The sequence below is a fragment of the Sciurus vulgaris genome (assembly GCF_902686455.1).
Source record: "Sciurus vulgaris genome assembly, chromosome: 11".
NCBI lineage: Eukaryota > Metazoa > Chordata > Mammalia > Rodentia > Sciuridae > Sciurus > Sciurus vulgaris.
In genome coordinates, this window is record NC_136472.1 from 15,566,133 (window position 1) to 15,589,223 (window position 23,091).

Genomic DNA, 23,091 nt, shown 5'->3' on the forward strand with positions numbered 1-23,091 from the left:
TTTGCCTTAGCAAAGTCTGTTTTGTGGGAAAGGAAAACATTAAGTCCAGAAATTAATGCCTGAATTAGGGCTAAGCTACCTTCATGTCTACTTATCAAAACTCTAAGAACATTCATGTGCTGACTCATTTTATGTGTTTTTTTTACCTACCACTAATCAATGCAGATGTATTTAAAACAACAGGACTAGGACAGAACATAAGTAATGCTCACTAGTGTCACTTACTGTCACACACACACAGTTGTGGCAAATTTGCCAGAATTACATGTAATGGGGTTACTTGTTTGGGATAATTTTTGTGTTAATTTGAATAGATTAAGGGATTGCTAGAGACCCAGTAACACATTTTCCCACATGTGTCCTTGAGGGCTTTCCCTGGAGTCTAGTATTTAAAGCAGTGGACTTAGTGATCAAGATGAGGAACCATCTGCCAATCCACTGAGGGCTTGTCTGCAGAACAAAAATAAAGAAAGGGACAGTTTCTCTCTCTCTCTCTCTCTCTCTCTCTCTCTCTCTCTCTTTCTGTCTCTCTCTCTCTCTCTCTCTCTCTCTCTCTCTCTCTCTCTCTCTCTCTCTCTTTCTGTCTCTCTCTCTCTCTCTCTCTCTCTCTCTCTCTCTCTCTCTCTCTCTCTCTCTCTCCTTTTTCTGGGACATCCATCTCCTCTCACCTTGCACACTAGAGCTCTGATCTGACCCTGCACTTTGGCACTCTGGTCTTTAAGACTTGCCCAAGTCATGCTCACCTTCCAGGCTTAGACCTTTAAACTCAGAGGATCCCACCACCTCCTTTCTTGTCCTCCACCTTGCAGATAGCACATGGAGGATGTCCAACCTCAATATCTCCAGAGCTGTAAATAAGAAAGCTCAGGAAAAAATAAGAAGCTTTAGTACATTCATATATTGCCACAAAATTTCAGACCACTAAAAAATTAAATGGAAAAACAAATAATGTTGCACACCTTTGTTTCCGCAAATGCTTTGGAAATTGTTGATTCTGACTACATGTTCACTGTACTTGAGTTGCCTTCTCTTCTCTCATTCCTGAGTACTTCACACCTCCTCTTTCTCACTGATATCTTTGCTCTCTCTTCACAATGAGATCCTTCTTCACGCCTGAGGACTCTTGAGCCTGCTGTTCTCGGTGGGAATGTCCTCACTCAATCCAGGTCTGTGCTTCAATGCCACACTGTCATGGAGTCCTCCCATGACCACCTGTTCAAAATAGACACACTTGACTCATCACAAAAAATGATCCCTCCTCCCTTGTCATTCTTCACAGTTCTTATCAACCCTCACCTACTCTGTTTGCTTGTTTCTTGTTTAACTTCTCCAACTATATAAAATCCATGAGAGCACTGACTGTATCAGGTTTGTCCCAATGTGATCATTGATACATTAATAGATGCAATGTCACAGTCAATTCTAATAAATATATGTTGAAAGAATGAATAATTTAAATTTGCATGTAATTGTACCCGTATTCTGAACATTTTGCACATTGATTATGAAGTGTGCATAATAAAAATCACATAGATCAAAAGTCAGTGCATCTCCAGGCAGCACTTATTTTCTGATTTGGTGAAATCTTTTCCCTCAGTTTTCACACTTTTGACTTTGACCCGAAAAGGTTGTCTTTTTTAAATCTATTTTTGAATTTTTATGTAAATTATTTTATGTTATTTTGTTTACTTTATATATATATAAATAAATATATATATATATATAAAAGAGTAGAGTATATTTTGCCATTTATCATACATGGAGTAAACCTTGTTCTAATTATAATCTCATTTTTTGAGGTTGTATGTGATGTGGGGTGTCACTGGTTATGTATTCATATTTGTACATAGGAAAGTTATTTCTAATTCCAAAATGATGTTCTTAAAATACCAGCATGAGGTAGATCATTTCAGTATCTCAGTATATTTACTAGGAATTGATAACTGAGTAAGTGGCAAGTAACATTAATGAAATAAATATTTGTAAGTAAATAAGCCCTTTTGAGTAAGACTAATCAAGCAAATGCTATTTCATAATTCTTAAAGACACTAAGAATAAAATTATTTAAAAGATGCATATCTGCTTACATTTGAGCAATCACAACATACACCCAAATATGCAATTAACTGAAATGATTCTAAATTTCCAGGTAGACCGTAAACACGACTGTATATAGCACTAGTAAGCATAGGTACATCAGCATGCTAACATAAAGCTGGATCTTCATGTCTTTAATTAGATCCTCAGGGAGCTCATATCAGTGTCTCTGGCCCTTGGGTGGTGGCATTTACCCTACCATGTGGAGATCCCATCAATCTCATTTTTTCAAAATTTCCAAATTAAGTGACCTCATTTTTTCCTTTTAGATGTGATCTACAGGAAAAAGTGGTCACAGAGCTCCTCACAGGTATTTGGTTTCCCTCACAACCTTGTTCCTTCCCATCACTGTGGCAGAAGGTGTGCTTCTCACCATCGCGGTGGGTGAGCAGGTTTAAAATAACATGTCCTCTCTACCCCTCCACCTGTCCTAGGGCTTCCAGTCTCTTCATCTAGCCACAGGGGCTCAGGGTTCTAATTCTCAGGTTAGAGCCATCATTTGTTCTACCTTTAAATGAACTGAAAAAACAAATTCTTGAGCCCTTACTAATTCCCTGAAATAAAACCCTTAATGCAGAATCTCTGATTAGGGGAGTTCATAATATTACTTTGTCCTGAATCAGCTTTTTCTTCCTTCCACAAAGTCTATGGCCTTAATATCTTTTTCCCATGCATGTGCCCAGGGTTTCCTTCCACATCAATTATAAAACACCAATCTCTCATTTGGAGATGAACACATCTCCCCCTATGTCACATGGTGTCTAGGGGCCTTCTGAGACTTGAGTCTAGTTGGAGATCTAGAAGCCAAGAGCAGTGGCTGTGGATCCTGCCCCTCATCTCTTTGTCTTGCAGAGCGACAGCCAGAATGAGATGCAGTAAAATCTGCTTGGGAAACTCAAGTGTTTTCTCTGATATGTGGAAGCTAATTCACAATAAGGGTGGAGGATAGGGAAGAAAAGAGTTACTTTAGATTAGGTAAAGGGGAGTGAAGGGAGGGGAAGGAGTATGCGGGAAGGAATGATAATAGAGTGAAACAGACATTATTACCTCATGTACATATATGACTGCATGAGCAATGTGATCCTGCAATATGTATAATCAGGAAAATGAATATTACACTATTTATGTATGATCTATCAAAATGTATGAATGCATTCTACTGTCATGTACAACTACTTAGAACAAATAAAAAATAAAATTACAAAAAGAACCATATGGTTGTCTTTCCTGTTCCTGTGCCCGCTCCCTTCCCTTCATTCCTCGTTGTCTGATACATTGAACTTCTGTTCTTTTCCTCCCTCCCCTTGCTTTAGGATAGTAGTAACATATCAGAGACAACATTCACTACCTTTGGGTTGTTTTCCACTGGCTCATTTCACATAGCACAATTGTCTCAGGATCTATCCATTTTCTAGAAAGTGTCATAAAGTCATTTTTTTCTGGGTGAGTAATATGCCATTGCATATATATATATCCTACATTTTCTTTATCCATTCAACTCTTGTAAGGCACTCAGGTTGGTTCCATAGCTTACCTATTGAGGATTGAGCTACTACAAACACTGTGTGACTACGTCACTGTAAAATGCTGTTCTTAAGTCCTTTGCATATATACCAAGAAGTGGGATAATTGTGTCAAATATTGATTGCATTCCAAGTTCTCTGAGGAATTGCCATACTGCTTTACATAGTGTTTGTACCAATTTGCAGTCCCACCAGCAATGTATGAGTGAACATTTCTCCCCACATCCTCACCAACATTTACTGTTACTTACGTTCTCGATTGCTTACATTCTGACTGGAATGAGATGAAATATCAGTGTACTTTAATTTTCATTTCTCTAATTGATGGAAATGTTGAACATTTTTTCATATATCTGTTGACCAAAACTCAGCTCAAAGTGCATCAAAGACTTAGAAAATACAAATCCAACACTCCATTGTGTCAGCTTAGGAACTGACTTCATCAGCAAGACTCCTGAAGTACAAGAAGTAAAATCAAGAATCAATAAATGGAATGGAATTAAAATAAAGTTTTCTTCACAACAAAGAAAACAATGAATACTGTGAAAAGAGTATTGGGAGAAATGGGAGAAAATCTTTACCACCTGCACCTCAGATAGAATGTTCATCTCCAGGTTATACAAAGAACTCAAAAAACTTAACATCAAAAGCCCCCAAATAACGCAATTAGTGAAAGGACACCTCACACTTAAGGTGGACACACTGTTGGTTAGGAGTCTAATTTGCATTTTAAGTCAGGCACCCCCAGGATAGACTTCATCTCAGCAGTCTCTGCACTGACTCTATAAGAGATAAGGGTCACTTCCAGGACAAACATGGAAGCCTTCCAGTAATTTCTTCAGTGTTAAAATGATCATTCAGATCCCTGAGCTGGTCCATTTTTCTCCCACTCTCTTCAGCAACCTTAGATTTAACCAGCAGCTTCCTTGTACTTACTAGTTTGACAGAAACATTCATGGTGTCTCAGATTGTTTGTGCCGCTGCAGTAACATACCTTAGAGGTGGTGATTTGTAAAGAACAGGGAGTCATTACCCTACCATTCTGAAGTGTGAGAAGTCTTAGATAAAGGAGCAGGGGATCTGGAGTTTGCTGAGGTCCTATTCTTTTCTTTTTCAAGTAAATTTAATTTTTTTAAAAAAACATTTAAAAATATTTTTTAGTTGTCGATGGACCTTTATTTTACTTATCTATATGTGGTGCTGAGAATCAAACCCAGGACATCACATGTGCCAAGCAAGTGCTCTACCACTGAGCCACAACCCCCGCCCCTTTAATGTTATTTTTACAGACTGCATTTTGATTTGAGGTCCTATAGTTTATGAGACACCATCCTGCTACAATGTCTGATGGTGGAGAGGGAAGAAGGAACAATGCTGCACATTCACGTGACAGGATAATAGAATGCAGTGTCCTCATATGGTCATAGGCAGAGAAGCAGAAAGGCTTCAGCCAAGACCCTCAAGCTGTTCCATAAGGGCATTTATTCCTATCACAGGAAAAGAGCTTCAGATCTTAATCAATTAGTGGCTGAGACTCAATCACCTTCTCAAGGTCATGACTCCCAATGTGATTACACTGGAACTTTGTTGTCCACGTGAACTTTGAGTGGACACATGCCTTGAACCACAGCTCATGGTTACTCAGATCCTTGTTTTGGAGTATTTTATTATGAGTATCCAGTATTTTGTGTTGCTCTATTGCCAGAGTATGTCACAGCCTGCTGTGCTCTATTTAGTACTGAAAATACAGTCATCAGTGCTTTTTCAGTCTAACCATTAGGAGATCCAATTCCAGAATCCCCAGAAGCAAATCAGAAAACTCATCCTTAAGATTCTGCTCCTGTAGAACCAATTTCAGTATTGAAATTAGGTTTAGGCAAAGTTCTTCAGGGAATTGGAACTAAGAATTCATTAATATATACTCCATGTATTAAACATATGATAAGGATGATTCTTGTGATTATGAAGCAGAATAGTCCACATTTCCAGCTGAGAAGAGTCCTCAGGCCCTGAGAGAGTATGAGTATTGGAAGGAGGTTTCAGTAGTGTATAGTCTGTGCTCCTACAGAGCTACATCTGAGATTCCTAATGTTTGTATCACAAAATTCTTTTTTTAATATTCTGTGACCAGTAATAAGCTTATAATCAACGTTGTATGCATTGTTGAAACCATGTAAGGAAAATGTATGTTAAAAGTAGAATTCAATTATATTTTGTTTTCATCTACTTCTCTCGGTACATTCATCAGTTTTCTTGCTTTAGAATAAAGAAAAAACTTACAGATTTATAGGCAGACAGACTCAGAACAATAATATTTGAAGATTTCAATACTCTACCTTCAGCAGTGACAAGATCTCCCACACAGAATTAAATGCACCTAACCAAACGGGCCAAAGAGATGTCTACAGGACATTCCACCCAAGAACTGCACTCGACGATGCAGAATTAGCATTCTCTTCAGCACATGCCGCGTTCTTCAGGATAGATTATAAGGCCACGAATCATTTCAACAAAAAATTCTAATTAATTTCTAACTTGTTCTAGTTAGTTATACATGACAGAAGAATGCATTTATACACTTTGATAAGTCATACATAAATGATGTGTAATTTCTCATTTCTCTGAATGTATGTATTCTGACCACAATATATGAAAATAGAAAGAAATAACAAGTAAATCATTTGAAATCATTCAAATACATGGAAATTAAGCAACTTTTGAACAAGCAGTGGATTGAGAAGGAAATCAAGTGGGATACTTATAAATTTATTGAAACAAATGCACATGGAGACCTTCCCAACCAAATAGATAGATCAAAAGCAGGGCTGAGGACATTCATAGCCTTCAGTGCCTACATCTGAGATGCAAAATAAGCTCAAATAAGCAATTTATCACTCACTGTAGTTTAACAAACTAAAAAAAAAAAAAATTAGAATAAGCCAACTGAAATGAAGTAGAAGAGGCATGACATGGTTCATGGTTCAGAATGCCTGTAATCCCAGTGGCTCAGGAGGCTGAGGCAAGCCAGCCTCGCCAATGGCGAGGTGCTAAGCAACTCAATGAGACCCTGTCTCTAAATAGAAAATACAGAATAGGGCTGGGGGTGAAGTTCAGTGGTTACAAGCCCCTGAGTTCAATTATTGGTACCTCTCCCCTAGAATGTAGTAGAACGAATTTGAAATAATAAAGATCAGAGGAGAAATACAAGAAATGGAAACTTAAAAATAGATCAAGAAAATAAAGAGCTGGTTTGGAGAACATAAAAAAAATAGACAAATTACTTACTAGAATAACTAAAAAAAAAAAAAGAGAAAATTCAATTAAATAAAATCAGAAACGTAAGAAAAGACAATGGACACCTCTGAAATACTGAAGATTGTTAGAGATCATTATAAACAATGATCCCTAAAGGAATTTGATGACTTAGACAACATGGACATCATCCTAGACACACATAACAACCCATAGGGAATCATGAGGAAATAGGAAGCCTGAACCCCAGTAACAAGTAGCGAGACAGAAAAAGGAATAAAAAGCCTACCATAAGAAAATGGCTTCATTGGGGAGTTCTAGGGCACATTTAAAGAAGAAATAAATATCAATACTCTTTAAGTAGTTTTAAAAAAAGAAGAGAGAGAGAGAAGTAGAAGAAGAAAAGGAGGAAAGAATTATTCCAAGTACATTATATGAGGTCAGCATCATTGTGAATCCAAAACCACATGAAGGGCAGAAGAAAAATAAAAAAGGGACCTGCAGTTGAATATCCTTAATGAACATAAATGCAAAATTGCCCAACAAAATACTAGTGAGCTGAGTCCCATAGCATATTTGAAATAGTATTCACACAGTCAAGTGGGGTTCGTCCCAGACAAAAGGACATGCGGCATATGCAAATCAGCAAACAAGATATGCCACATCAACAAAGAACAAAGATAAAAACCATATTATTATCTTCATTCATGAAGGAAAGCCATTTGATGTAGTTTCAGGATTAAAAAAGGCACTTAACAATCTAGGTATAGAAGGAAACTACTTCAATATAATAAAGGCTGTTTATAATAAGCTGTCAGCTAACATTATGCTGCTGGGAAATACTGAAAGCTGTTTGTCTAAGAATTAGAACAAGAACACTCACTTTCATCACATTTTTTTAAGAAATAAAATACAAATGTTTTTACTTATAGATGATATGAAGGTGTGCATAAAAAAACTCAGTGAGTCTATAGACTACAAGCACTAACCAGGGAGTCCAGTCACAGGATGCAAGATACATGACAGTAGAATCCAATCTGATATAATTATGAAAGCATGGAGCATGTCTTGTTCTAGTTTTGTCCTCAGTAATAATTATTATTATTATTCCCTTCCTCTCTACAGATCTTTCTGCCATTTACACATAGTTATTTTGTTAATTAATTTCCTTTGTATGTACACAATGGTGATTTTCACAGTGATGTATTCATATATGTACATAGGAAAGTTATTTCAGATTCATTTCACTGTCTTTCCTCTTCCCATCCCTTATCTCTTCCCTTCCTTCCCTTTTTCTACTCCAATGAACTTACAGTCTTTTTAAATCTCTCTCCCCTTATTCTTCTTACCTTCTCCATATAAGAAAAAAAATATTCAACTTTTGCTTTTTGAGATTGGTTTAATTCAGTTACTATGATAGTCTCCATTTACTGGCAAATGCCATAATTTCATTCTTCTTTATGGCTGAATCATACTTCACTGTGTATATCTACTATATTTTCTTTATCCATTCATCTGTCATAGATCACCTAGGCTGACTCCAGAGCTTAGTTACTTTGAATTGAGTTGCTGTAAACATTGATATGACTGCATCACTGTAGTATGCTGGTTTTAAGTGCCTTGGATATATTCTGAGGAGTGGGATAGCTGGGCCAAATGCTGGTTCCATCCCTAATTTTTTAAGGAATCTCCATACTGCTTTCCATAATGGTTGCACCAATTTAGAGTCTCACCAGCAATGTGTGTGTACACCCTTTTCCCTCCATCCTCACCAACATTTATTGTTACTTGTATTCTTCATTGTCATCATTCTGACGAGTGAGATGACATCTCAGTGTAGTTTTGATTTACTTTTCTGTAATTGCTAGAGATATTGAACATTTTTTTCATATTGTAGACTGTGATATTTCTTCTTGTGAGAAGTATCCTGTTACCCTGTCCATTTATTTATTTGACTATTTGTTCAGATTTTTTTCTTCTTCTTTTGAAGTTAATTTTTTTTTGTGTTCTCTGTATATCTGGGATATTTATGTCTTGTCTGAGGTGCAGGCAACAATTTTTTATAATTCTGTAGAATCTTTTTCATGTTCTTGATTAAACGTTTCCATTGCTATGAAGAAGCTTTTGGTCTTGATGCCATCTGATTATTGATTTTGATTTTATTCTTGTGTTTAGGGGTCTTGTTAAGGAAGTCGGAAGTGAGTTCCTGAGTTTATACATTCAAGCATTAGGCCCACATTTTTTTTCTATCTGGTGCAGAATTTCTAGTCTAATTCTTGGGTCTTTGATCCACTTTGCTCTGGGTGATAGATAAGGGTTAAATTTCATTCAACTACATGTGGCTTTCAAGTTTTCCCAGGACAATTTGTTGAAGAAATTATCTTTTCTCCAACGCATGGCTTTCACACTTATTCCAACTATAAGATAATACTCTTTAGATGGGTTGGTCTCTGTGTCTTCTATTCTAAAAAAGAAAATTCACTTGTAAGTGTCATGATAAGAACAAAGCAAAAATAGTCAACCCCAAAACATGATCAATGAATCAAACACACTACCATAGGAAATCATTTACCCACAAAGAGAATATAAGAGAGTGAGATAAGGAAAGGAGTTGTAATAAAGTCAGAAAACAAATTAACAAATGACTTTAGTATGACTTTCCTAATCAGTAATTACCATGAATGTAAATGAATTAAATTCTCTAGTAAAAAAAAAGGCACTTGAATGAGTGAACAATAAAAACATGACCCAACTATGCATTCCTTACAAAAAAATTCACTTCACATCTAAGGATATAGATTGGTGGAAAGGGAATCAATAGAATAAGATATTTCATGCAAACAGGACTCAGAGAAAAAAAATAAAAGGGAATCTCCATCCTCATATCAGTTAAAGGGACTTCATATCTAAGTTAGAAGAGATAAAGAAGGACAATTCATATGCATCAGGGAACCAGAAACCAGCAAGACATAATGATTTTAAATATTTATGCCCCAAACAATGAGCATCTATTTACATCAAACAAACCCTTTGCAATTTCAAGAATCAAATAGACCACAACACAATAATACTGGGTGACTTTTAACACTCCACTCTCACCACCAGATGGATCCTCCAAACAAAAACTAAACAAAGAAACTGGAGAATTAAATAATACAATCAAGGATAGAGACTTAATAAACACATACAGCGTATTTCATCCATCAGCAAGCAAATACACTTTCTTCTCAGCAGCTCATGGACCTTCTCCAAAATAGACAATATGCTATGCCACAAAGAAGCCATTAGTAAATACAAAAATTATTAGATACTAACTTGTATTCTGTCAGACCATAATGGAATGAAATTAGAAACCAATCAAAAAATAAAAAAGAGAAACTACTCCAAAACCTAGAGATTGAAAAATATGCTATTGAATGATGCAATGATAAAAGAAGACATCAGGGAGGAAATAAAAAATTCTTAGAGGTAAATGAGAATAATGATATAACATATCAAAATCTCTAGGACATTCAGAAAGCAGTACTAAGAGGAAAGTCATTGCATAGACCTCATACATTAAAAGAATAAAAAGTCAACAACTAAATGACCTACCATTACATCTCAAAGCCCTAGAAAAAAAGAACAGATCAACACCAAAAGTAGTAGAAGACAGGAAATAATTAAAATCAGAGTTCAAATCAATGAAATTTAAACAAGAGAAACAATTCAAAAAAGTTGACAAAACAAAAAGTTGATTCTTTGAAAAAGTAAACAAAATTGATAAACCCTTATCCACACTAATGAAGAGAAGGAGAGAGAAAACTGAAATTACTAGAATTCATGATGAAAAAGGAAAGATCATGACAGACACCATTGAAATACATAACATATTTAGAAGCTACTTTGAAAATCTATACTCCAGTAAAATAGAAAATATTGAAGACATTGAGAAATTTTTAGAGGCATATGATCCTCCCAAACTAAATCAGGAAGACATGCACAATTTAAACAGATCAATTTCAAGCACCAAAAGAGAAGAAGCCATCAAAAGCCTACTAACCAAGAAAAGACCAGGATTAGATGGATTCTCAGTCAAATCCTACAAGATGTTTAAAGAAGAACTAATACCAATATTCCTCAAAGTATTCCAAGAAATAGAAAAAAAAGGAACCCTTCCAAACTCATTTAATGAAGCTAGTATCACTCTGATTCCAAAACCAGACAAAGACATATCAAGAAAAGAAAACTTTCGGACAATATCCCTGATGAACATAGATGCAAAATTCCTTAACAAAATTCTGGCAAATCACATACAAAAACATATTAAAAAGAAAGTGCACCATGATCAAGTGGAATTCATCCCAGAGATGCAAGGTAGGTTCAATGTCCGGAAATCAATAAACATAATTCATCACATCTATAGACTTAAAGTTAAGAACCATATGATTATTTCAATAGATGCTGAAATAGCATTTAATAAAATACAGCACCCCTTCATGCTCAAAACACTAGAAAAAATGGGGATAATAGGAACTTACCTCAACATTGTAAAGATTATCTATTCTAAGCCCGAGGCCAATATCATTCTAAATAGAGAAAAATTGCAAACATTTCCTTTAAGCACTAGAATAAGGCAGGGATGCCCTCTTTCACCACTTCTATCCAATATCCTCCTTGACACACTAGCCAGAGCAATTAGACAGACCAAAGAAATGAAAGGGATAAGAATAGGAAAAGAAGAACTCAAGCTGTCACTATTTGTCAATGACATGGTTCTATATTTAGAGGATCCAAAAAACTCCACCAGAAAACTTCTAGAACTGATAAATGAATTCAGCAAAGTAGCAGGAAATAAAATAAATATACATAAATCTAATGAATTTCTATTCAGAAGTGAGGAATTCTCTAAAAGAGAAATTAGGAAAACCACTCTATTCACAATAGCCTCAAAAAAAAAAAAAAAAAAAAACTTGGGAATCAATCGAACGAAAGAGGTGAAAGACCTCTGCAATTTAAACTATGGAACACTAAAGAAAGAAATTGAAGAAAACTTTAGAAGGTGGACAGATCTCCCATGTTCTTGGATAGGCAGAATTAATATTGTCAAAATGGTCATTCTACCAAAGGTGCTATACAGATTCAATGCAAATCTAATTAAAATCCCAATGACATTCCTCATAGAAATAGAGAAAACAATCATGAAATTCATCTGAAAGAATAAGAGACATCGAATAGCCAAAGCAATCTTGAGTAGAAAGAGTGAAACAGGAGGTATCACAATACCAGATCTTAAACTATACTACAGAACAATAGTAACAAAAACAGCATGGTTTTGGCACCAAAATAGACAGGCAGACCAATGGTACAGAATAGAAGACACAGAGACAAACCCACATAAATACAGTCACCTCATACTGGACAAAGGAGCCAAAAACATAGATGGGAGAAAGATAATCTGTTTAACAAATGGTGCTGGGAAAACTGAAAATTCATATGCGGTAAAATGAAATTAAACCTCCATCTCTAACCCTGCACAAGTCAACTTCAAATGAATCAAGGACTTAGGAATTAAACTAGAGACCCAGCACCAAATAAAAGAAAAAGTAGGTCCAAATCATTATTTGGGCTTAGGACCAGACTTCCTTAATGAGACCCCTAAAGCACAAGAAATCGAAGGAAGAATCAATAAATGGGATGGATTCAAACTAAAAAGCTTTTTCTCAGCAAATGATACAATCAATAATGTGAAAAGAGAGCCTACAGAGTGGGAGAAAATCTTTTCCACACACATTTCAGATGGAGCATTAATCTTTAAAATTTATACAGAACTTAACAAAGAGTCAAAATTAAGTCTGTATGAATAAAAAAATAAATTAAAAAATAGGAAAAATAGATACAGATAAGTAAAATCAGTGATGAAAAGGAAAACTTTATAAGAGACATGTCAGAAACATAAAAGCTTGAGATTGAACTACACACAAGGAAATTTAATAACTTCAAAAAATGGACAGATTCCTGCACATAGACACCAACCAAGATTGAATCATGATGGAACAGAAATCCTGAACATAAGCAATAGCAGGAATGTTATTGAATCAGTAATAAAAAGTTCCATATTAATTAAAATCTCAGGCCAGATGTCTTCACTATGAATTTCTAGCAAAAAGAACTATCTTTCAATTATTCCCAACATGTAAGAGGAATGAATTCCCTCAATTATATTCTAGGAGACTGACTTTACTCTCATCCCAAAACAAAGTGAGAACACAATGAAAAAAAAAACTAGAAAAGAGGCCAATATTCTTATGAACATACATCAACATTCTTAAAATAGTAGCAAACTGATTCCAGCAGCATATTTGGAACATTATTCACCATGATCAATTGGGATCTGTCCAGAAATGCAAGGAGGGTCAGCATATGAATATCAATAAACAGGATGACATTTTATCAGAACAAAGGGCAAAAAATATTGTGATCATTCTAACATATGTGGAAAAGGCACTTGATAAAATTTAACATCTGTTTATTAAAAAAAAATGCTGAACAAACTACGTGTAGAGGAAACATACCTTGACACCAACAAGGTGATTTACATTGAGTCCACAGCTAACATTGAACTGAAGGGGGAAAAGCTGGCATCTTTCTCTCTCAAGTCTGGAACCAGGCAAGAGTGCCCACTTTCACTGCTTTTATTCAACAGAGTGTTAGAAGTTCTAGCTAGAGAAATCAGGCAAGGGAATTAATGTGCATCCATTTGAAAATGAGGAAGTCACACTGTCACAGTTGGCAGGAGATACATGATGTGCAGAGACCCCCAAAACCTCAACCAAAGAGTTGTTGAAATTAATAAATGAACTCAGGTCAGTTGCGGGATACAAAATCAACATTCAGTAATCATCACTATATGCCAACAAGGAACTCTTTGAAATGGAAATCAAGAAAGCAATTCCATTTACAACATCTACAAAATAAATAAATCACAGGAATAAATGTGAGCAAGAAAGGAAAAAAGTTTTTCCAAAGAAAATTGAAAAATATCAACAAAAAATGAAGATAGCCCAAGAAAATGGAAAACCATCTTGTGTTTACAGATTGGAAGGAATAATGCTGTTAAAGTATCAGTAGAATACAGAGGAAAATACAGATAGAAACCAATCCCTATCAAAATAGCCATATCTTCACAGAAATAGAAAAAATCCTGAAATTTTTATGGAATCAAAACTTGCTGAAAAGCCAAAGTCATCTTAAGCAAAAATAACAAAGCAGAAACACTGAATTACCTGATGGCAAAATACAACCATGTTGAAGGAATTAAAATCACATATTAATGTTATGAAGTTAGGCACATAAACAACAGAAGCAAAATAGAGAGCCAAGAAATAAATCCACATATCCATAGGCAACCGATTTTTCAAATGCACTTTTTAGAAAACACAGTCTTTTAATAAATGATGTGGAGAAAATTGGCTAGGCACATGCAAAAGAACCCAAAAGAAACTAGACCTCTTTCTCTCATCAGTTCAAAAAACCAACTCAAACTGCATCAAAGACACGAATGTAAGAATAGAACCTATAAAACCAGTGGAAATGGTTTAGAACATTGGAATGAGCAAAGATTTTTTTTTTGTTATGAAAACCCCCAAATCTCATAAAACTAAAGAGTAAATAGACATATGGGATTGCAATAAACTAAAAGAGTTGTGCACAGCAAAGGAAATAATCAACAGTGAAGAGACAACCTACAGAATGTCAGAAGAGATTTGAAAAGTTTACATCTAATAGGGGATGGATATTCAGAATACAGCAGGAACCCCAAAACTCAAGAGAAAACAAAGCAAAACAAAAAACCCAAATGAGTAAATAACCTGATTGAAAAATGGGCAATAGATGTGAACAGACATTTCTCAATAGAAGATATGCAAATGGCCAACTGGTACAAGAATAACAGCTCAACTTCACTAATCATCAGGGAAATACACATCAAAACTCTACTGTGAGATGTCACCTCTCCACAGCAAAAGTGGCCATATTGAAAGGAATAAACCTAACTAGTGCTGGGAAGATGTAGAAGAAAGGGAAGGGACCCTGCACACTGTTGGTGGGAATACAGATTAGGACTGCCATTATTGAAAAGTGTGCAGGAGTTAATGAAAAAATTACAAATAGAAACTCCATGGGATCCAGCAATTTCAACACTGAGTTTAGGTTCAAAGGAGATTGCCTAGGTATGGTAGTACATGCCTCTAATTCCATCTATTCAGGAGGCTGAGGGAGGAGGATGGCAAGTTTGAGGCCATACCAGCAATTTGTGTGACCAGATCACAAAAAATAAATACATAAAAAATAATTTAAAAGGTTCAAGGATATTAGTTCAATGGTAGAGAACCTGTGGGTTCAATCCATAATATCACAATTAATCAACGAATTCAAAGGAAATGAAACCATGATGTAAAAAAGACATTGATAACTTATTGTTCCCTGGGGGACTGCTTCCAATAGCTGAGAAATGGAAACAAAGTGTCCAAGAACTGACGAATGGAATATGAAAACTTGACCCACATGCATTAGGACATTTGGCTCAGTCATAACAAAGAAAGAAATCCTGTCATTTGCAACAGGGGATCATTATATAAAGTGAAATAAGACAAGTTGAAAGACATTTTCTGAATGATCTCACTCATGTGTGGAATCTTGAAAAGTGGTTCTCACAGAAGACATGAATTGTGTAGTGTTTACCAGAAGATGGATAACAGTAAGGGGAAGGAGGGCTGGGGAAGGAGGGCTGGGGAAGGGATGCTCATTAGTACTACTTTATAGTACGGAGCAGGAAATCCTGGTGTGTCATGCACAGTAGGGAAACCATAGATAATTCTAACCTAGTGCACATATCAAAAGGTCAGAAGCAAGGACTCAAAGTTTTCACCACAAGGAAGTGGTAAGGAAAAGACAGATAGGTTTAACCTTATTTAAATGGAACACACTGCATAAAATAATCTAATTATATCAGTCAATATGTAATATTTGTGTTTTCATTGATCAGTAAAAATAAATTTAATTTTAAACTAAAAACATAATCACGAGCTTGATCCCTATAGGCACTTTAATTGCTTCATCCTAGAAAACCAGGACAACGGAGCTATACAGTCTCATGGGAGAAATCTCCAGAGGTCTCCAAATCTCTATAATTCTCTCCAGATCTCCACGTATTTGCCTCTGAAATCCCTGTGACTCCACATCACTTTGTTTTAGAAGGAACACACTACATCCCAGCTCCACTGGATATCCCTTCTTCATCCGCATAATTATTGTTAGTTTGCAGCCCTCTTTGGGTTTGCTATGAGCCTTCAATTATGGTCAGAGAAATATTCAAAGTAAAAAATCACACTGGTTGACTTTTAAATGATATTATTTTCATGAGATATTCTGTGGATGTTTCATTCATGGGCATAATCTGTGATCTGGGAGAGAAGTGATCTTATCTTATGTATTCTACATACAAGGAGGAGTAAGTAAGTCTCATGGTAGCTTCTGGATGGGATCCATGTTTCTTCCTTTTCTCCTGCCTTAGAGAACATGGAATCTTTTGTTGACTACCTGAGAGACACCTTCTCCATAGCACTTATTCCATTTTCCATTCCTGATTTTATGAATTTAAAAGTACCCCTCTGGATAAACTGCCTTTCTCTTCCAGCAGAGTGGTAACTTCTCTATTCCATAACATTTCAGTGAGAAGTATAAGCCACACAAAGACACCGGGCTATCTATGCCTGATATAAGTTATTTGAAATCAGAAAGAAATATTTCTGAATGCTTGTAAAAGCTGAGGTGAGTCTAGGTATAAATGTCAAAACAACTATCATGGGGACTTTAGTGATTCATAGAACAAATCTTGCTTCCTTCAAAAAAGAATACATGAACAAAAAGTATGACAGATGATGCTTTGATTAATTAGTGACCTTATCTTGTTCACTATATATTTGGATGTCATCAGATGCCAACACAAAGAAATGCCAGAAGGAAACTATCCTTCTTTAAACTATAAAATGATCCTAAATAAATTAACAGGCTCTGAACTACATTTAAACTTTTTACCATTATCTTAGGCTTATTCTTGGCAGGTGTTTGTAACTCATGAATTTGGAATCTTTTTCATACAACCTGTTTAATTCCCCATATTCCCAGTAAACCTACTGGTAAAATAAGAACAACAATAAAACCTACTTCACACATGCATGTTTGGGCAACACTTCCAAGCAAATCCCTTATCGGTTCTTGTAAAACACCGTGTACAACAAAAGTGATCAAGTGCATTAAGACTGGGAACCATGATGTCTTCATGAGAAGGCTTCTAAATTGAAGCTTCAATTACTTAGGAGAGATAACTTAGGAGAGATATATTCAATACTTAGGAGAGATATGGTAGGCAGTATCCATATTAAAGTCTGGATTTCAAGAAAGAAATTTTCAACAGTACTGGTCCACATGGAATTGTAGCAGCAGTTATCACATGCTTAGAGTAATGAAAGAACCAATTGAGAGCACACAAATCCTAAATGGCCATTGTGGGGAGAAAAGGAAAAACAGAGAATGAAGCCTAAGACATCAAAGTTGCCCACAACTGAAGGTATGAATTGAACATCTACCTTGTTCAAATCAGAATGGATCATAATCTCATTCTAGCCACATGATAGCTACCACGTATTGGGATGTGTTTAGGATCCAAAGTTTCTTTTCCTTAATGTGTTATTTAGTTCTCACAAAAATGCCTCAAAGTAGGTCTCATTAATATCTTCATATTGCAGATGGAAATTTGATGTTCAGAGGAGTTGCTTTAGGATCAAGAACTCGTAGGTGGTAACTGGTAGGTCTGATGGGCATCTCTTCCAGGAATCTAATCTCCACGTCTTCTGTTTCTGACAGGCCTTCACTCACAATCACCTCTGCAGGCAGCGCATACTCCCACCATCCCAGCTAACCAACCACAGCCACTGTGTGAGAGATGTGCTGTACTGATTCAGGAGTTAAACTCATCTCTGCCTAATCAAAGATTATGTCTTTAGGCACATCACTATCTTCATGTGTAGATGTGCTGCTGATAATAAGCACGAGAATGTGGTGAAAGGTTAATATGTATTGCAGAGCTTATCAATTGATGTAGGGTCCTTCTTTGGCTAAAACACGGATCACTTCACTGTTTTTGATTTGCTTATTTATTCTATCTCTAATGAGAGGCAAACACTACTGTAAACAAGAAGAATTTAGCATCTAAGCAATGACTCCCATAGATGACTATGAAGCCCTACATGCTGCTTATAATTCACCTGAGCTCCTTAGACTTTGGAGCCCTCAGCATGGGTTAAGGATTGGCATGGCCCCAGAGATGAGATTGCCAATGGAAGATTAGCCAATATGAAGGAGTTATTCTGCCTGTTATGCTTTGATACTCACATCAATGTAAGAATGAAACAAACTCATAATGTTGTTCAGGGGAGACATGAAATGCACACTGAGCCTCCAGCAATTGCTGGCAGGTGAGCCATTTAAACTTTTCCTTTTCTTTTCTTGGAGACCTGAATGAACTGAGTGATTTGACCATAGAAATACTTCAGATCAAGCTCTTCAACTGATTATGCTATCAATTGTCTAAACATTTTAAATTGTGTACATGATCCCTTAAGATTCCTGAGATTTCACAGCATGCATCCTATATAAGTGATGCAATCAATTTGATTCTGAAGGTCATGTGTGTACTAGAGAATCTCAGATGATAACTTATTGCTGCAATTACAGAATAAATCTTGTGTATACATTTTCAATTTTCAACTCATTTATCATTCTCTTCCTTCGTCTCATAACTGTAGAACATCTAACAATTCTTAGGAAACTGATAGAGAACAGGACAGAAGTGACAGAGTTCATCCTGCTGGGACTGACCAGTGACCCAGGTCTGCAGCTTCCCCTCTTTCTGACGTTCCTGCTCATCTACACCATCACGCTGGCTGGGAACCTGGTGATGATCCTGTTGATCATCTTGGACTCCCGTCTCCACACTCCCATGTACTTCTTCCTTGGCAACCTGTCTCTGGTGGACTTTGGTTACTCCTCAGCTGTCACTCCCACAGTCATGGCTGGGCTCCTTCTTGGATACAAGGTCATCTCCTACAATGCTTGTGTTGCTCAGATGTTCCTTTTTGGATCCTTTGCCACTGTGGAAAACTACCTCCTGGCCTTAATGGCCTATGATCGCTATGCAGCAGTGTGTCAGCCCCTGCACTACACCACCACCATGACAACCAGGGTGTGTGCATGCCTCATAATAGGATCCTATGTCTGTGGTTTCCTGAGTGCCTCCATCCTCAATGAAAACACATTCAGTCTCACCTACTATAAGTCCAACGTGGTTCATCACTTCTTCTGTGATGTTCTAGCGGTCATGGTTCTCTCTTCCTCTGATAGAAATGTGAATGAACTCGTTCTTATTTATGTAGCCAGCTTCAATATCTTCTTTGCTCTCCTCATAATCCTAATATCCTACATATTTATTTTTATCACAGTCCTAAAGATGCGCTCAGCTGCAGGACACAGGAAGGCTATCTCCACCTGTGCCTCCCATTTCACTGCAGTCTCCATTTTCTATGGGAGTCTAATTTTCGTGTATTTACAGCCCAGCTCCAGTCACTCCATGGACACTGACAAAGTTGCCTCTGTGTTCTATACTAGGGTCATTCTCATGCTGAACCCTGTGATCTACAGCCTGAGGAACAAGGAGGTCAATATTGCATTCTTAAAAGTCAAGAGTGTGTTCATTTGTTTGAGCAGAATAACCTTTAGGATTTTGATTTTAACCTTGTGGTTGGGTGTTTAAGTTTCCTTGATTCGTTCTTCTCAGGTCTTCTCTATGTACTGCGTATATCTGAGGCCACAGTGAGGGTAAGTTCTTTCTTTTTTTTTTTTTTTTGCGGTGCTGGGGATCGAACCCAGGGCCTTGTGCTTGCAAGCAAGCACTCTACCGACTGAGCTCTCTCCCCAGCCCAAGAGTAAGTTCTTGATGTGGTGTTCTTACCACTGCAAAGTCTGCTTTTTGGGAAAAGAAAACATTAAGTCCAGAAATTAATGCCTGAATTAATTAGAATGGCTAAGGTATCTTGACATCTACTTGTCAAAACTCCTACTTAGAATGTAAGTGTAATTACTATTTATGTATGCTTTTCCTACCACATTTTGATGCAAATGTGTTTAAAACAAGGGGTCTAGGAAGGAACAAGTTGTGCAACTAGTGTTACTTAATGTCACATCCTCATGGCTGTGGTGAATTTCCTAGAATTAAAAGTAATGGGGCTACTTGTGTTGGCTGAATTTATGTGTTAATTAGAATCGATTGAGGGGTACCCAGATGCCCAATAACACATTTTCCCACATGTGTCCTTGAGCAGTACACTTAGTGATCAAGGTGAGAAACCATCTGCCAATCCACTGAAGGCTTGTCTGTAGAACAAGAAATAAAGAAAGGGACAATTCTCTCTCTCTCTCTCTCTCTCTCCCCTCTCCCTTTTCTGGGACATCCATCTCCTCTCACCTTGCACACTAGAGCTCTGATCTGACCCTGCACTTTGGCACTCTGGTCTTCAAGACTTGCCCAAGTCATGCTCACCTTCCAGGCTTAGACCTTTAAACTCAGAGGATCCCACCACCTCCTTTCTTGTCCTCCACCTTGCAAACAGCACACGGAGGACATCCAACCTCCATATCTCCAGAGTTGGGTATAAGAAAGTTCAGGAAAAATAAGTTTTAAAACACTCATATATCACTGCAAAATTTCAGACTATTGAAATAGTAAACGGAGAAACAAATAATGTTGCACACCTTTATTTCTGTGAATGCTTTGAAATTGTTAATTCTGACTACATGTTTACTGTACTTGACTTGCTTTCTCTTTTCTTATTCCCCAGTACTTTATACCTCCTCTTTCTCACTGATATCCTTGCTCTTTCTTTACAATGAGACCCTTGCTCATGCCTGAGGATCTTTGAACCTGCTGTTCCCTGTGGGAATGTTCTCACTCTATCTGGGTCTTTGCTTCAATGCCACCCCGTCATGGAATCCTCCCGTGACCACCTGTGTGAAACAGTCACTCTTGACTCACCACAAAAAATGATCACTCCCTCTGCATCATTCTTCACAGTTCTTATCAAACCTCACCTAGTATATGTTTGCCTAGTTGTTTCTTGGTTAACTTCCCCAAATAAGTAAACTCCATGAGAGCACCGAATTCATCAGGTTTGTCCCGATGTGGATATTGGTATCTGAATAGAAGCCTGTTTCATAGTAAATTCTAATAAATAATCATTAAAGGAATGAATAATTTAGATTTGCATTTAATTATACAAATACTTTGAGTCTGTTCAGCATTGTTTATTATGTGGATTTTATTTTGCATAATAAATATCTTATAGATCAAAATTCAGTGCATCTGAAGACAGTGCTTATTTTTTGATTTGCTGAAACCTTTTTTTCTACATTGTCACTTAGTTTTCACACTATTCACTTCCACCCAAAAAGGGTATTTCTTTTTTTAAACTTTTTAAAGAATTTTAATGTAATTTATATTATAATAATATTTCTTTGTTCTTCTTAGACATACCTGACAGTACAGTGTATTTGACATATTATTTCTACATGGAGTACACTTTATTCTAATTATATCCCATTTTGAGGTTGTACATGATGTGGAGTTTCACTGGTTGTGTATTCATATTCCTACATAGGAACACTATTTCTGATTTCAAAATGGTTTTCTTAAAATATAATCATGAGGTAGATCACTTAAAAATGTTTCTGTACTTTTACTAGGAACTGATAACTGATTAACTGAAAAGTAGCATTAATGAAAAAGTACCCTTAGTGAAAAAGTCTTATTGAGTAAGAATAATCAAAACTACTCTTTCATAATTCATAAAAATGCACTAGGAAAAATTATTTAAAAGATCCATATCTGCTTACATTTGAGCAATCACTGCATACACTAAAATACACAATTAACTGAAATGATTCTAAATTTCCAGGTAGACTGTAAATGTGACTGTATATATCACTAGTAAATATAGGTACATTCAGCATGCTAATATAAAGCAGGATCTTCATATTTTTTAAAGTTAGATCCTCAGGGAGCTCCATATTAGTGTCTTTGGCCCTTGGGTGGTGACATTTACCCTGAAATGTGGAGATCCAATCAATCTCAGTTTTTCAAAATTTCCAAATTAAGTGACCTCCTTTCTCCCTTTTAGATTGTCTACAGGGAAAAGTGGTCACAGAGCTCCTCACAGGTATTTGGGTTCTGCTCACAACCTTGTTCCTTCCCATCACTGTGGCAGAAGGTGTGGGTCTCACCATCCCGCGGTGGGTGAGCAGGTTTTAAATAACACGTCCTCTCTACCCCTCCACCTGTCCTAGGCTTCCAGTCTCTTCATCTAGCCGCAGGGGTCAGGGTTCTAACTCTCAGGTTAGAGCCATCATTTGTTCTACCTTTAAGCCAACTGAACAAACAACTGGTTGAACCCTTACTAATGCTCTGACATAAATGATTAATGCAAAATCTCTGGTTTGGGGGCTTTATGTAATTATTTTGCCCTGATTCAGCTTTTTCTTCCTGCCACAAAGACTATAACCTTAATATTTTTCCAAGTTATGTGCCCAAGGTTTATCTGTGCATAAATTAAAACACCCAAGTAGGTCATTTGGAGATGAACACATCTCCCCATATGTCACATACTGCCTAGGGGCCTCTGAGATTTGAATCCAGATAGAGATCTGGAAGCAGAGAGGTGCTGGTGAGTCGTAAAACTCATTCCTTTGTCTTGAAGAGCAACACCTTTAATGTGATTCAGTAAACTTTGCCTGGGAAATGCTAGGTTCGGGTAAACTTTCCTTGGGCAACGCAGGATTGTATCCTGAGATACAATGGAGAGGTTTATTCTGCTAGAAGTAGAAAGGGTAATTCTACTGAGAAAGCAGACTCATGGGAATATAAGGGATGAATACCTTGAGTTTCTAAAGGGTTTTCCTACATATTTCTATTCCAGCACTCAGGATCTAATACCTTCACCGTCAGTATCTTCACTCTTAAAGTAGACGCTCTGTAAGGTTGGGAGTCAACTCTGCATTTTAAGTTAGGCGCCCTCAGGATTGACTTCTTCTCAGCAGTTTCAGCACTATATCTATGGGAGATAAGGGTCAC

At 36.7% G+C, this 23,091-nt stretch overlaps 1 protein-coding gene across 1 annotated transcript in view; it reads left to right on the forward strand.

Annotated features, from left to right (window-relative positions):
• Positions 1–23,091, forward strand: part of LOC306638399 (olfactory receptor 5B3-like) — a gene marked incomplete at both ends in the record, with an annotated part of 39,889 nt that overhangs the window by 9,412 nt on the left and 7,386 nt on the right. Inside the window, 2 exons of the mRNA XM_079101698.1 lie at positions 19,039–19,654; positions 22,142–22,257. Coding sequence (XP_078957824.1) covers positions 19,039–19,654; positions 22,142–22,257 — 732 coding nt within the window. The remainder of the gene's footprint in view (positions 1–19,038; positions 19,655–22,141; positions 22,258–23,091) is intronic.